This window comes from Hirundo rustica, chromosome 18 (assembly GCF_015227805.2).
Source record: "Hirundo rustica isolate bHirRus1 chromosome 18, bHirRus1.pri.v3, whole genome shotgun sequence".
Lineage (NCBI taxonomy): Eukaryota > Metazoa > Chordata > Aves > Passeriformes > Hirundinidae > Hirundo > Hirundo rustica.
In genome coordinates this window covers 10,789,870-10,805,359 of record NC_053467.1, presented here as the reverse complement: position 1 = coordinate 10,805,359, position 15,490 = coordinate 10,789,870, and the positions used below count along the sequence as shown (strand labels likewise).

General features: G+C 55.5%; 1 protein-coding gene across 1 annotated transcript in view; it reads left to right on the top strand.

The window, feature by feature from the left end:
- Positions 1-12,038: 12,038 nt before the first annotated feature.
- Positions 12,039-15,490, top strand: part of SLC39A11 (solute carrier family 39 member 11) — a 32,888-nt gene continuing 29,436 nt past the window's right edge. The window contains exons 1-2 of the mRNA XM_040082038.1: positions 12,039-12,068; positions 12,461-12,596. Of these exons, the coding sequence (XP_039937972.1) occupies positions 12,039-12,068; positions 12,461-12,596 (166 nt within the window). The remainder of the gene's footprint in view (positions 12,069-12,460; positions 12,597-15,490) is intronic.

The window sequence follows — 15,490 nt, the reverse complement described above, 5'->3', positions numbered from 1 at the left end:
CCCTGCCTTTTCCCCCCGGGCTGAGCCTTTAAGGTGTTTGTTCATCCTCCAGCCCAGAGCAGGGTGATGCTGGTGGGGGTTGGCAAGCCCTGGGCTCGAGACCGGGGCGCAAACAGATCCCAGGGGTTTTGGAAAATGGGTTTTGCCAAATCTCCTGGCACCGAGCCTTCGGTTTAACCCCTTCATTTCTCTTTAAAGGAGGCTTTCAGCTGGTGCCTGAGGGGGTTTTGGATGCCGAGGGGCAGCTGCTGGGGCTGTGTGAGCCTTTCCTAAAAAGGGTTGAGGCTCCTTGTCTTCACTGCCAAGACCCACAGCCTCTGAGGGAAAGCTTCCTTAAAAAAAAAAAACCCTCAGTGCAGCAGGTCCCTGATGGCTCAGGAGCTATTTTGGGTCTGCTGAAAGGCGTAAGAACGCTGGAATTAAGTGTTATTATTCTCATCCCTCAAATCTGTCATGCAGCTCCGCTGCCTTTGGGGTTTGTTGGGAGTTTGGGGTTTCGTTGGGTTCCTGATGCGCTTCTTGCCCTTCCTGGGGCAGCCCCACAAGGGTCCCGAGGGTTCCTCCAGCCCTGGCTGTGCTGTTCAGGCGATCCCTGGCTGCTTCTGCTGCTGGATTTTCGCGTGCAGGTGGAAATTGGAAGAACTGCAGGGTGGAGTCCCCGTCCCTGCAGGGCTTCAGAGCTGTGTGCAGGTGGCACTCGGGGAGGCGGCCTGGTGGCACTCGGGGAGGCGGCCTGGTGGCACTCGGGGAGGCGGCCTGGTGGCACTCGGGGACGTGGCCTGGTGGCACTCAGGGATGTGGCCTGGTGGCACTCGGGGAGGTGGCCTGGTGGCACTCAGGGAGGCGGCCTGGTGGCACTCAGGGAGGCGGCCTGGTGGCACTCGGGGAGGTGGCCTGGTGGCACTCGGGGAGGTGGCCTGGTGGCACTCAGGGAGGTGGCCTGGTGGCACTGGGTGCCCTCAGAGAGCTCTTCCCTCCTTCCTCGGTGATTTTCTCATTCTCTGCCTGCTGCCTGTGTCCCAGAGCTGCTGAATCCCCAGGAGCTGCCCTGTGGAATTCTGAGGGTGGCTGTTGGATTATTCCCGAGCCCACGCGGGTCTGGGGGCGCTTTGGGGAGCAGCTGTGGCTCCCAGCAGCTCCCTGGCTCCTGCTTTTTCTGCACCACAGCCTTGGACCTCGGAGCAGGCAGGAATTCCCTGCTGGGACTGGGACAGGAGCAGGGAGAGGGAGGAATCCAGCGGCTCCTGGTGGGATTTGCAAACCCCCCAGCCCCACCTCAGCTCCTGCTGCTCCCGCCCCTGTGCCGGGCTCTGCTGCCATCGTTACTAAATGGGATAATGAGGCTTAATGAGCCTCATCTCCTCTCCCTCCAGGCTTCTGGTTTTGCTGGGGAACATCTGTCTGCACTGGGAAGGGCAACTTCCATCCCTCCCCTGCTGGGAGCTGGGAGCGGGAACTGGGGGCGAACACTGGCACGGGGAAGGGGAACTGGGAATGGGCACTGGGACTGGGCACTGGGAATGGACAGGGACATTGGGAATGGACAGGGGCACTGGGAATGGACAGGGACATTGGGAATGGACAGGGGCACTGGGAATGGACACTGGGAAGGGATGGGGACACTGGGAATGGATGCTGGCACTGGGAGTGGGAATGGGCAAAGGGAAGGGGAACTGGCACTGGGAAGGGCACTGGGAACTAGGAATGGACACTGGGAAGGGACAGGGGCACTGGGAATGGACGCTGGGAAGGGACAGGGACATGGGGAAGGATGCTGGCTCTGGGAATGGACACTGGGAAAGGGATATGGACACAGGCATTGGGAATGGACACTGGGAAGGGACAGGGGCACTGGGAATGGACACTGGGAATGGACAGGGGGCACTGGGATATGGACACAGGCATTGGGAATGGACACTGGGAATGGACAGGGGGCACTGGGATATGGACACAGGCATTGGGAATGGACACTGGGAATGGACAGGGGGCACTGGGATATGGACACAGGCATTGGGAATGGACACTGGGAAGGGTGCTGGCTCTGGGAAGGGGCACTGGGAAGGGGTGCTGGATCCCCTTGGGAGCAGGGAGAGGAGGGCAGAGGCTGCAGAAGCAGCAGGAGTTAATGAATAATCCAGGACAGGAGCTGCTGGGCCGTTACTCAGCTCTAACCAGGAGCCTGCCGATAGCTGGGGTGTAAAAGATGATGGGGAGAGCCAGGGCTGTAATTCCAGCCTGGAAATACCATCTCCATTGGATTTGATTTATTTATTTTATTTTCCCCTTGTCTGCTGAGTACAGGTTTGGTGGTTTGTTGGTTTTTTTTGCTCCTGAGTACAGAGGAAATCAATAAAGCTGCACGTGATGGGCAGAGCATTCCTTGGACTTAAACAAACAGCAGCTAAAGTGCCTTTTAAAAGCTTTTCCTGGGGCTGGTGTTTGTTCCACGGGGGCCAGTGCCGAGCCCTCATCCCACCACGGAGCCAGCAGAGCCGAAATTCCCTCCCTGTGCTCCGGGGTTTGTGTCCCACCCCTGCCTGGGGAGTAACTCTGCACATTTCCCTGAGCAGAGGGAGGATGCTCCTGGTGGGGGCTGCATCCCCTTGGCCCCCTCCCAGCAGGATTCCTTGGAGAATTCTGTCGCAGGAAAAGCGTTCCTGCCCTTCTCTGGACGTGCGGTTCGTGGCTCGGAGCCTCGTTGGGAGCACGGTTTGGGACTGGATGTTGTTTGCACGGTGAATTCTGGGCAAAAAATCCCTTGGGAAGGCTGCGAGAGCTGGATGAGCAGGAGGATCCTCTCCTGCCCAGCGAGGCTGTCTGGCTCAGGAAGCGCCTTCAGGAGGAAGCTTTTGCCTTCTAAATCCACACAAGTGCCTTTTTGGGAGGGGAAGCTGGGAGCTGTGCGTGGATGAGGCTCCAGGAGGAGGAGGAAGCACTGTCGAGGTGTTGCTGCACATTGTTTAAAATTGGGAATTTTTTTTTTCCCCTCAGGGTTGAGCCCCACAGCTGGATTAGACTGTGGGAAGCCTCTTTTTTATTTTATTTTAATTTTTTTTTTTTTTTTCTGGGAGAGAGGCCGTGATTCCTGGTAAATAGCTGCATTCGAGGAGGGATTTCTTCCTGGAAATGGTGTCAGGCGTTGGAAGGGGTTGGAGTTTCCATCCCTGGGCTGGGGACAAGGTGGGGATCGGGCACAGCTTGGATGGAGAGCTTTTCCAACCTCAGCGATTCTGGGATTTTGGGATTCCCTGCCAGCCGGAGGCTCCCTGCTCCCTCCTCCGGAGCTGGGAAGCTGCTCCTGCCTTGCGGGGTGTGATGGGTTCATTATCCCGGCGCTGGCTGCTGCTCGTTCCTCTGATGCGATCTGCCAGGCTCCTGCGGGACGTGCCCGGCTCACGTTCCCGTTTTAATGTGCTTTTTCCTGTGCGGCCAGCCACAAATAAGGAAGTTAATTAGCTGCACATCCTCATTGCTAGGTGGAAGCTTTTCAGCCCGGGGCCGGTGGATTTTCTGCTTTGTGGGGCTGGAGCTGGAGCCTTTCCCTCCTGGAGGAGGATGGAGCTGGGGGCTGCCAGCCTGGCCCCTGCGTTCCTGCTTTGCTTGGATTTCCTTTGCTCAGGGCAAAATAAACAGCAGCCCTCGTGTTTGTTTGGTTTTGTGGAGCCCTTTTGCACAGGCTCCAGGAGGAAGGAGGGATCTGGCTGCGTGAAGGAAGAGAAGATATTTGGGGTTTTTTTTTGGGGAATGTGGCAAAACTTTGCGTTGGGAAACATCCTTCCCTTCCGTCTCTGGGTGAACCAGAGTTACCTGGGCAGGGGTTTTATTAATTTATCAATCAACCCCGACCCAGAGGTTATAGATCCACGAGGGATTCAGCCCTGTCTCCTGTGCCAGGTGGAATTTCAGCCATGAAAAAATCCCTGGTGACCACCAAACCCAGCCGTGGGATCCTCTGAAAGACCCCAAACCCCCAATTTCTGTGGGATATCCATGGAAAACCTGGCTGCTTCCCAGCCCTGCCCTGCCCCTGTGCAGAGGTTTAGAGCCTGAAATCCAGGGGTGGCTGGATAGGTCAGAATTATTTGCCAGAAGCCCTCACAAAAATCCTAATTATCCTAATTTCTACCGAAGCGCTTCATTTTATTAATGGAAGTGAAAGCTTTATTTACTGCCGCAGTGCAATTTGTCAGCTGCTTTTAATTAGAATCCTCTCTCATTATGCATCAAGCATTTCATAAAAAACATTGTTTGGGAAGCCCCAGAGCTGGAGCTGCAGAGCTCCTCGATTCTGAGCCGGGGTGAAATAAATTCCCTCCCACCCTGCTCGGGTTTATGGGATCTGGAGCAGTTCGGTGGGATGGGGTGGAAAAAAAACCCTCAGGAAAAGAGCAGGGGCTGAGAAAACCTGGCTGAATCCTCCATTCCACGAGCTCCTGCTCTGGGTAGACCCCTCTCCATCGTTCCCTTCTCCATCCTGAGCCTGGAGCAGGAATTTCCCCCTGGAGCAGGAACTGCTGGGAAGGCTCCTGGTGTTCTGTGGGCTTTTCCCTCCTCCTGGCTCAGCCTTTGCTGACTGAGGTTTCGTTTCTGGTTGGGCCCGGCTCAGAGCTGTGAGGGAGGAGAGGTTTCCCAGAAGGAAGAGCAGAGAGGGGTCCCCTCCATCCCCTCCCTCCCACTCCAATCCCTGTTTATCCGGGTGCTCCCCCCGCTGTTCTTTGATCTGGAAGCACGAGCCCACGTTGATTCCTGCAGGGTGGAAAGCAAACCCGCCATTAGAGTGTCAGGGGGAGCAGCACGGCGGGGAGAGCTCCTGTCACCTGGGGATGTCAAAACATCCCCAAACATCGCCGGGAAAGCTCTGACTCAGCCCACAGCCGGAGCTGCCTGCGCCCAGGGAGCGGCAGGGGCCGCCCTGGGTGATCCTCCCGCATCCCTGGGGACGGCGTTCCCCAAGGATTGGCCATTCCCCCAGGAGAGGCCATTCCCCCAAGGATTGGACATTCCCCCAGGAGAGGCCATTCCCCTCCAGGAGAGGCCATTCCCCAAGGATTGGCCATTCCCCCCAAGGATTGGCCATTCCCCTCCAGGAGAGGCCATTCCCCCCAGGAGAGGCCATTCCCCCCAGGAGAGGCCATTCCCCCCAAGGATTGGCCATTCCCCAAGGAGAGGCCATTCCCCCCAGGAGAGGCCATTCCCCAAGGATTGGCCATTCCCCCCAAGGATTGGCCATTCCCCCCAAGGATTGGCCATTCCCCAAGGATTGGCCATTCCCCCCAGGAGAGGCCATTCCCCTCCAGGAGAGGCCATTCCCCTCCAGGAGAGGCCATTCCCCTCCAGGAGAGGCCATTCCCCTCCAGGAGAGGCCATTCCCCTCCAGGAGAGGCCATTCCCCTCCAGGAGAGGCCATTCCCCTCCAGGAGAGGCCATTCCCCTCCAGGAGAGGCCATTCCCCTCCAGGAGAGGCCATTCCCCCAGGAGAGGCCATTCCCCAAGGATTGGCCATTCCCAAGAGAGGCCATTCCCCAAGGATTGGCCATTCCCCAAGGATTGGGCATTCCCCCCAGGAGAGGCCATTCCCCCCAGGAGAGGCCATTCCCCCCAAGGATTGGCCATTCCCCAAGGAGAGGCCATTCCCCCCAGGAGAGGCCATTCCCCAAGGATTGGCCATTCCCCCCAAGGATTGGCCATTCCCCCCAAGGATTGGCCATTCCCCAAGGATTGGCCATTCCCCCCAGGAGAGGCCATTCCCCTCCAGGAGAGGCCATTCCCCTCCAGGAGAGGCCATTCCCCTCCAGGAGAGGCCATTCCCCTCCAGGAGAGGCCATTCCCCCTAGGAGAGGCCATTCCCCAAGGAGAGGCCATTCCCCAAGGATTGGCCATTCCCCTCCAGGAGAGGCCATTCCCCTCCAGGAGAGGCCATTCCCCAAGGATTGGCCATTCCCCAAGGATTGGCCATTCCCCTCAAGGAGAGGCCATTCCCAAGAGAGGACATTCCCAAGGAGAGGACATTCCCTGCTTGGAGCAATTATTCCATTGAATAATGAACTTGCTGGTTGTGGCTGTTGAGGTTTTTCCAGGATTCCTGGTGGGAATTCCTGGTGGGAATTCCTGATGTTGCAGGGATGGGGTTTGTTTGCTGAAGGAGCTGTTTTGGTTTGTTTTTTATTTTTTTTGGCAGAAAACAGGGAAAACATTCCCGTGCTTTTGTTTTTGTGCTGGCAGGGGTTATGAAAGCCTCCCAGGAGAGGACATTCCCTCAAGGAGGACATTCCCCAAGGAAAGGACATTCCCAGGAGAGGACATTCCCTGCTTGGAGCAATTATTCCATTGAATAATGACCTTGCTGCCTGTGGCTGTTGAGGTTTTTCCAGGATTCCTTGTGGGAACTCCTGATGTTACGGGGGATGGGGTTTGTTTGGTTTTCTTTGGTTCTTTTTCGTTTTTTTTGTTTTGTTTTGTTTTTATTTTTGGCAGAAAGCAGGGAGAACATTCCCGTGCTTTTGTTTTTGCGCCGGCAGAGGTTATCAGAGCCTCCCCTCCCTCGTGCCGTGCCAGAGGAGCATCCCAGGTCCCTCCTCCTGCCCCGCCAGCAGCTCTCCTGCTGCTCTCCTCCCTCCTGGCAAGGGAAAGCCCCCGGAGGTGCCAGGGAGCAAACCCAGGCGTTGATTTTGAGCAGGAAATGTTTGAGCCAGAGGATGGCTCGGGCCGTGCCCACCTCCCCAGCCACCATCCCTGCCCCTGTTTTGGGGTTCAGAGTCCTGGATGGGGTTCTTCCCTGCCGTTCCTGGCTTTCCAAGCTTCGGGGGGAATTTTTCGACGGCTTTGCCTCCTTCCTGCCCCGCCGGCCTGGGGGTCTCAGGGTGCTGCTGCGCCTCCTGGCAGCGCCAGGCATCTCCCAGGGGATCCCCCCGAGCTTGGGCAGCTGCGGTGGCACCCCCAGGGCTGTCCCCATCTCGGGGTGACACGGAGCGGGGTGAGTGACCCCCCCCTGCCCTGCCAGGCTGCGCTTCCCGGGAATGCTGAGCGATGCAGGGGCTCGGCCAGCCGGGAGGGGAAGGTCCTGGCCGTGATAAACGGGGAGCAGCCCCCCCCGACACCCGCCTCACCTCCCTGGCTGCGGTTCTCAGGGGAGCCCCAGCGTGATGGGAGCTGCTCCTGGGGCGGATCTGCTGGAAAACGCTGGGATTTCAGGCTGTGGGAGCTCCTCTCCTTCCCAGTCCCCGGGGCTCCTTCCGTGTGAGAGTGGGTCTGTAGAGGATTCCCAAATCCCGGCTGAAATCTCGGGGTCTTGCACATCTGTGTGCAAACCCTGAGGCGAGCTGTGTCACCGAGACACACAGAGCAGGCACACGCACACAAGAGATTTTCGCAGAGGTTCCTCTGATCCAGCTCCCAGCTGAGAGAGCGGAGAGAAGAGAGCCCTTTGTTTATTCTTTTACTTTTTATACATTTGTGGGTCTAGCAGAAGATTGGCTTTTTGGGGTTTCCACCCCTCAGCCTCAGTGGCCAGAGCAATTGTCAGTTACAATTGTTTTCAGGTTAGAAATATGCAAACAAAGGACAGAGAATGAAAAACAAAGGATTTGTTTATATTACTTCTGTGGGAAAGGTAGAAAACTGCTCTTAATATTGTACAATAACTAAAAGATCTGACTCCATTTATGAAAATCAAAAGGCTAATAAAGAAACTCAGAAAAACCAGGGTAACAGAGCTGTGCTGGCTCAGAGAGGCCACGGGATGGAGAACACATTGTTGAGGGAGAAATCGAGCTGGAAACAAGTTTTAAATGATAGTTTTACCAACAAACCAGATATTCTGGAGAGTTAGAACTGTGAGAGATGCATTGTATCAAGACTGCCTGGGATAAAATGATCGGTGACTGGTGTCAGGAGCATTGGCAGCATTGTGTGGCAGAAGCTGATAGGCTGGAAAACATTTATTATAAGGGATTGTAAACAAGAAATACCTTGGCTTCTGACAGAATGGCTTGGAGTTTTACATCTCTTGTGTCTCACCCTTCTGTGAGATAGATAATGGGATAAAATCTTTAAAAACGCCCCTCAGCTGCCCCGTCTCTGCGGAGCTGGGTTTTCCCAACACCTCCTGATGCTTGTGGGGCCGGAGGAGCCAGGCTGGAGATGCTGCACGTGGGAAGGGCGAATTGCTGCCCTGGGCTCTGTCCAGCTGTGCAGGAGCAGCTGTGAGCTCCTCCTTCCTCCCTTCCTTCCTCCCTCCTTCCTCCTCCCTCCTTCCTCCTCCTCCTCCCTCCCGGTCCCTGCTGTCTTATCTCCATGTGTTATCACTTTTGGAGTGTGAGACAAGAGCCTCTGGGCTCCACCTGTGGATTTTTATGGTCCCTTATCTCCGTGCCTGCTCCCAGGGCAAGCTGGGGATTTTAATTTTAATTTTTATTTTTATTATTATTATTATTTTTTTTTTTTTTAAAGAAAGCATTGACATGGATTCCGTTCCTCTTTCCCACCGTGGTGCTTCCTCCATCAGCTGGGGGCTTTGCAGAGCCTTTCCCAGGGCGTTTTCCCGGTTTAAATCCCGCACAGGAGGAGGAGCAGCCTGGACGAGCAGCACCTCCCGTTATTTCTTCAGGAATTCGCTCTGCTCCCTGGAGGCGGAGAGGAGCAGGTTATTTCTCAGAGGGTGCCGCTCTCCCAGTTCTTTTTAAAACTGGCTTCAGATCAATTAAAATCCTGGGCAGGGGGGATGTGATCCCAGACCCTTGCTTTGCCTAAAAGGAAAAAAAAAAAAGAAAAAGAAAAAAAAAAATATATATATATATGTGTGTGTGTGTATATATGTGTGTGTATATACACATATATGTGTGTATATATGTATGTATGGGTATATATATGTGTGTATATACACACACATATGTGTCTGTGTGTAAATATATAGACACACACCCCCACACATATATATACACATATATGCATATTTAATCCAAAATAACACTCATTTTGTATCCCAAAGGATCCCTTTTCCCCCACATAAAGGACACCTTTTTCCCTGCATATGAAGGACATTTTCCTCCCTGGTTTCCACGCACAACCACACGTTCCAACCCCACGACTCCTCCGCCGGAGCAGAGCAGCGGGAGCTCCCGCGTCCCACAATAATTTCCCTCCAAGTCCTTCCTGCCCAAATCTCTCTCCCCCGGCCCGTCGCGCTTTCCAGCGCTAATCGACCCCCGCGGTTATTCCAGCTGACGCTAATTACTGCCACCAACTAATTAATGCCGTGAAATAACTGCCTTTCCTCTCGCCTTGGCCGTGTTTCCTGAGGCACGGACGCGTTCCGGTGAGGGGCCTGCTGCGGGCTGGGCTGACTCAGAGCTCGGTGCGCTCTCCTGAAGGTCACCGGCATCGTCACAAACTGTCCCCGCCGGCAGGGAGGGCTCCTGACCTTCCCAAATCCTTCCCAAATCCTTCCCAAATCCTTCCCAAATCCTGCTGGAGTTGCCTCCATCTTGCTGCGGGTTCGGGGGTTTTTTTGGGACGCTGCTCCCTTTGAGCAGGTAAAATCCCCTTTGAGGAGGTGAAATCCCCTTTGAGGAGGTGAAATCCCCTTTGAGCAGGTGAAATCCCCTTTGAGCAGGTGAAAATCCCTTCGAGCAGGGCGGGGAGGATGGAAAGAGGTTTTTGGGGTAAGGGAAGGAGGGACAGGACACAGGGAATGGCTTCCCACTGCCAGAGGGCAGGGCTGGATGGGACACTGGGGAGAAGTGCTGTCCTGTGAGGGGGTGAGGAGGCTCTGGGATGGGATTCCCAGAGCAGCTCCATCCCTGGCAGTGTCCCGGGCCGGGCTGGAGCAGCCTGGGGCGGTGGAAGGTGTCCCTGCCCATGGGATGAACTTGAGTGTCCTTCCCACCCAAACCATCCCAGGATTCTGTGGTAGGATTCCATGACTCCGTCCTTGTTTGGGGATCAGGTTGAGCTCCCACTGCCAGACCTTTCATTCCTTATCCAAGCGAAATCCCCTTCTTCCTTTCCTGTGTCTCAGCATCCAGGTTATGCTGGAAAACTCTGTCCCTTGAATGCCTTGGGCAGGCTGAGCTGGAGCAGGGACTGGGCAGAGCTGGAGAATAAAGAGGAGATTTATTCAAAGGCCTCCAGGATCCACCTTGGGCAGGACAAGAGCCTGGCCAGGGCTGCACCCAAGGGGGCCCCAAAACGGTCCCCAAATGGACAAAGGGTGACGAGGTCTCCCACTTGGATCAGTTCTGGTGCATTTGCACATTTTGGGGTTGAATTGTCCAATGGCAGCTCCGGGCTGTGAGGTCCCATCCTTCTTGTTCCTCCCTCCAGCCACCCTTGTTGGTGCTTTTGGGGCTGGGAGTTGTCCTTGGTGTGCAGCAGGAACAGGATTTGTTTTGTGTGGCTGCTGTGTGCAGAGAGCTGAGTGACCCCGGGTGTGAGCTCAGAGCCTGGAACACGGCAGAGATCAAACTCCAGCAGCAGGAGATGCCAGCTGGGATGTGCAGCTGTGCTGGGAGGGGAGGATCCTCTCCTCCTCCCAGCTCCTCAGGCCGGGTTCGTGGAGGTGAGAGCTCCCGGCTGAACTGCAGATATGTGATGAGTATTAACAGCCCTGCTCCGACCCACGACGGCGCTGAGGGCAGAGGAGCCGATTGAGTTATTCATCTTTAACCTTTATTTTGGGTCGCTCTGATCCCCTCTGGGAGGCTCCTGTTGCTGCTCTGCCTCAGGGCTGCTGGCTCCTTCTGCTGCCCTCAGCCCAGCAGCTGCTCCCTGCTCCTGGGGGTGGCCCCAGGTGATCCCACCTGCACATCCCACCTCTGTGTGTGACCCCAGGTGATCCCACCTGCACATCCCACCCCTGGGTGTGACCCCAGGTGATCCCACCTGCACATCCCACCCCTGTGTGTGACCCCAGGTGATCCCACCTGCACATCCCACCCCTGGGTGTGACCCCAGGTGATCCCACCTGCACATCCCACCCCTGTGTGTGACTCCAGGTGATCCCACCTGCACATCCCACCCCTGGGTGTGACCCCAGGTGATCCCACCTGCACATCCCACCCCTGTGTGTGACCCCAGGTGATCCCACCTGCACATCCCACCCCTGTGTGTGACTCCAGGTGATCCCACCTGCACATCCCACCCCTGTGTGTGACTCCAGGTGATCCCACCTGCACATCCCACCCCTGGGTGTGACCCCAGGTGATCCCACCTGCACATCCCACCCCTGGGGGTGACCCCAGGTGATCCCACCTGCACATCCCACCCCTGGGGCTGCTCCTGGGGTGACTCCAGGTGATCCCACCTGCACATCCCACCCCTGTGTGTGACCCCAGGTGATCCCACCTGCACATCCCACCCCTGTGTGTGACCCCAGGTGATCCCACCTGCACATCCCACCCCTGTGTGTGACCCCAGGTGATCCCACCTGCACATCCCACCCCTGTGTGTGACCCCAGGTGATCCCACCTGCACATCCCACCCCTGGGGCTGCTCCTGGGGTGACTCCAGGTGATCCCACCTGCACATCCCACCCCTGGGTGTGACCCCAGGTGATCCCACCTGCACATCCCACCCCTGTCCCTGCTCCTGGGGGTGACTCCGAGTGATCCCACCTGCACATCCCACCCCTGGGGGTGACTCCGAGTGATCCCACCTGCACATCCCACCTCTGGGTGTGACTCCAGGTGATCCCACCTGCACATCCCACCCCTGGGGGTGCCTCCAGGTGATCCCACCTGCACATCCCACCCCTGTGTGTGACCCCAGGTGATCCCACCTGCACATCCCACCCATGGGGGTGACCCCAGGTGATCCCACCTGCACATCCCACCCCTGGGGCTGCTCCTGGGGTGGATTCCCAGCCCCGGGGGTGACACCAGGTGACAAATCTCTGCCACCCAGGTGTGTTCCCTTCTCCCAGCCCTGCTCTGGTGCCTCTCATCCCACGGTTCCTCCTGCTTTTTGTAGCTCCAGGTGGGTTTGAGGAACCTGAGGACATCCAGAAACACCGAGCTGGATTCCTTTTTGCGGGGACACAGGGAATGGCTTCCCGCTGCCAGATGGGCAGTGGGGTGTGGATTCTCTCCTGTCACATCCCAAGCTGTGAGGGGCTTCTATCCTGCAGGGAATTCTTCAGTTCTTCACTGGCTCAGGACTGGGGTGGGATCCTGGGAACGGGGGGATGCCCTGGGAAAGGATTCCCAGAGGAGGCTGGGAACGCATCCTGCTTGTCCCAGCGCAGGTTGGACGGGGCTTGGAGCCGCCTGGGACAGCTCAGGGTGTCCCTGGCGCGGCAGGGGGTGGCACCGGACGGCGTTTCGGGTCCCTTTCGCGTCCCCCCTTGGCGCTGTGCCGACCCCTGCCCGAGGATCCCGAGCAATCCCGAAGGCCCGGAGCCCGGAGGGGCAGGGGGAGGCTGGGGGGCGGCTCTGGGCCGTGCTGACGCCTCTGTGTTGCCTTGCAGGGGTTCTCCGGCCCTTCCCCGGCCCCGAGCTGCGAGCAGCGAGCCGCCAAGGAGAAGCAGGAGCGGGATTTCGGCGGCGAGGCGCGGCCCCGGAGCGAGCTGGCCATCAGGATAGGTAGAGCCGGGCTGCAGCCAGGCAAGCATCCCGTCGGGCAGCACCCTGGCACCGGGGCTGGCACGGGAGTTCCTGCTCGGGGTCCCTTCCCCTTCCCTCTCCTGCCTGGCGTTCCTCGGGGTCCTGCTGCTGCCCCCGGAGCCTCTCGCGCTGTCTGGGCTGTCACCGAGACACACAGAGCAGTCACACGCAGACAGGAGATTGTCGCAGAGGTTCTTCTGATCCCAGCTCCCAGCTGAGAGAGAGGAGAGAAGAGACCCCTTTGTTTATTTCTTACTTTTTATACATTTGTGGGTCTAGCAGAAGATTGGCTTTTTGGGGTGTCTTGGTTTTTGAAAAGACAGGTATCTGCTATGGAGAGGCAGGCTTTGTCTCCCCTTATCTCTAAATGCTAAACAGAACAGGCATACCAGCAACACCAGCCACTGTATGATGTCATTAACATTCAGAGATTTGAACCCTTCAAAGACTGGTGGGGTAGGCCCAAAGAGCTGGGTGAAGGGTTGTGAAAAAATTTCCCCCGGTGTCATTTCTTCACAGTAGGTACCGTTGTTAAAGTAACTCCAGAAACACACAGTTAGTGTATGATAGCCCTGAATCCATGTGCCTGCCTTCCAGAGGAAATTAAAAATCCACGATTTCCTCACTTCGTTAACCCATATAGCAAAATTGATGACAGCCACAGTAACCTTAGTTACAGGGCCCATGTTTAGAAAAGGGCCTGCAAATGGGAGAAATACGGCCACACCCACATGCCACCCAAACCAGGTTAAGCAAGACCACATGATATCCAGTGCACAGCAATGTAGGCACTTAAGAACTGTTATTCCTTTTTCTCTCAATGCCCCACGATCTGGGCGCCAAATTCTGTCTTGGTTTTTGAAAAGACAGGTATCTGCTATGGAGAGGCAGGCCTCTCTAGGAAATGAGGAATTTGAATCCTTCCCTCCGTGTTATTATAATTCGGAAGATTAAGAATAAAACTTTTCAGTCAGAGCTATGGGGAAAAGGAATAACAGTCCTTTACTAGTAAATATAACAGGACAGACAAAAAAAACAACAGCAATTATAACAAGAGTAGAACAGAACCAAGAACCCCGAGGGCACACGGTGGAAGCTCCGGCGCTGATGGCTGGAAGCCGGGCGCGGTGGACTGTCCTCCGCAGGCAGGGGATGTCCTCGGCAGGCAGAGGTGGCAGTGCCGGAGAAGTCGCAGCGGCGGGACCCAGGCTCACCCAAAATCCAGCAGGACAGCGAAGAAACTCCGAATTCCTGGATACTCCAACAGATGGTAGAATTCCCAGGACCAGACTCCTTCGTTAACCGTGGACTCCAGCCAGCCGTGCCCGATCCGTGCTCCCCCCCGGAAGAAAAAAGAAGAGAAAAAACCGCGAGATCCCCCCACCCTCCGCTCTCTCCGGGAGCTTTTTTCCCTCCCCCAAAACTAAGTTATCAGTTCTTTTGTCCACGTTAAGCACTCACCACTTAGTCTCCTAGCAACTTGGGAGGGGGGAAAAAATTCCACAGGAGACTTAAACCCCAACATGGGGTTTCCACCCCTCAGCCTCAGTGGCCAGACCAATTGTCAGTTACAATTGTTTTCGGGTTAGAAATATGCAAACAAAGGACAGAGAATGAAAAACAAAGGATTTGTTTATGTTACATCTGTGGGAAAAAAGTAGAAAACTGCTCTTAACATTGTACAATAACTAAAAAGATCTGGCTCCATTTAGGAAAATCAAAAGGCTCAGAAAAACCAGGGTAACAGTGGGCCATGAATTACAGAGCAGGAGCTCTCTGCTGGGCTGCAGCAGTGGGACCCTCGGGTGATTCCCAGCTCTGCCTCTTGCCCCTGGTGGGTTCCCCGCTCCCAGCTGGGGCCTGGCTGTTCCTCCTCATTCCTGGGGTGGGTCTGCTCGGAAAATGAATCCACGAACGTCCAAAAAGGAGACAGAGGAGTGCTTTGACTCTATTGGGATAAAGGGAGAGGCCGGGGCGCGTTTCCCATGGGGTCTCTCAGGTTTTATCCCAATTTCCCGGCCGCATTTCCCTCTGTCTTTCCCCATGGGCTGAGGGACTTGAGAGCTACAGACTTCCTGAAATGCCTCAGATTCCCCTTTTAAGGTATAACCACCCCTAATTTTTAATTTGGATGGGATTGATGGTTTTTTTCCCCATTGTTGCTTTCATCTTTCAATATTCAATTTCGTTTACGAATTGTTTGTAAAGGCGAATTTCTTCTTTTCCATTCATCCATCAGTGGAATCCTTCCCATTGTTTCACTTATCAGCTCTTTCCTCCTCAAATTTAAATTTTTCCCCCTCTCAGGTTTTAAAGAAGGAATTCTGGGTGCCCCCTCGGGCTCCGCCAGCCCCCGGGGTGTGTTTGGGGTGGGCACAGTCCCAGTGGGAGACAAAGCAGATGCAATTCAGTAAATGAGGGTTTTATTTCTCCGCCTGGTTATTTGGTTGGGACTGTGGCTTAAAACACGGATCGATTTGAAGGAATGATTCCTTCCTTTCCTCTTAAATCAGCCTCTTTTATTTAACCACTCGGTTTAATTACACGTCTCCTAAAGTGCTGCAAATCCTCAGGATCCCAGACGGCAGCCTGGGTTTTTCCGGAGGGATGGGAGGATTCCTCTCCTGCTCCAAAATGAGCTTTGAGTCCCTGGGAGGCAGCTGCAGGGAGGGTTTGATGTTTTTTGTCAGGTGGAAACTTCCCATCTCAGGTGCAGTTTAATTTTATCCTTCAAGGGGAAGCACAAGCGCTCGGCCCTACAGCTGGAGCTGCCGAGGTTTTTATGTTCCCATCCCCTTTTAGCTGCAGACAATAACAGTGCAGACGGGTTTGGGAATAGAAAATTTCCATTAGGCTTTGTTGGTTTGTATTTTTTTGATTTTTTTTCCCCTTCT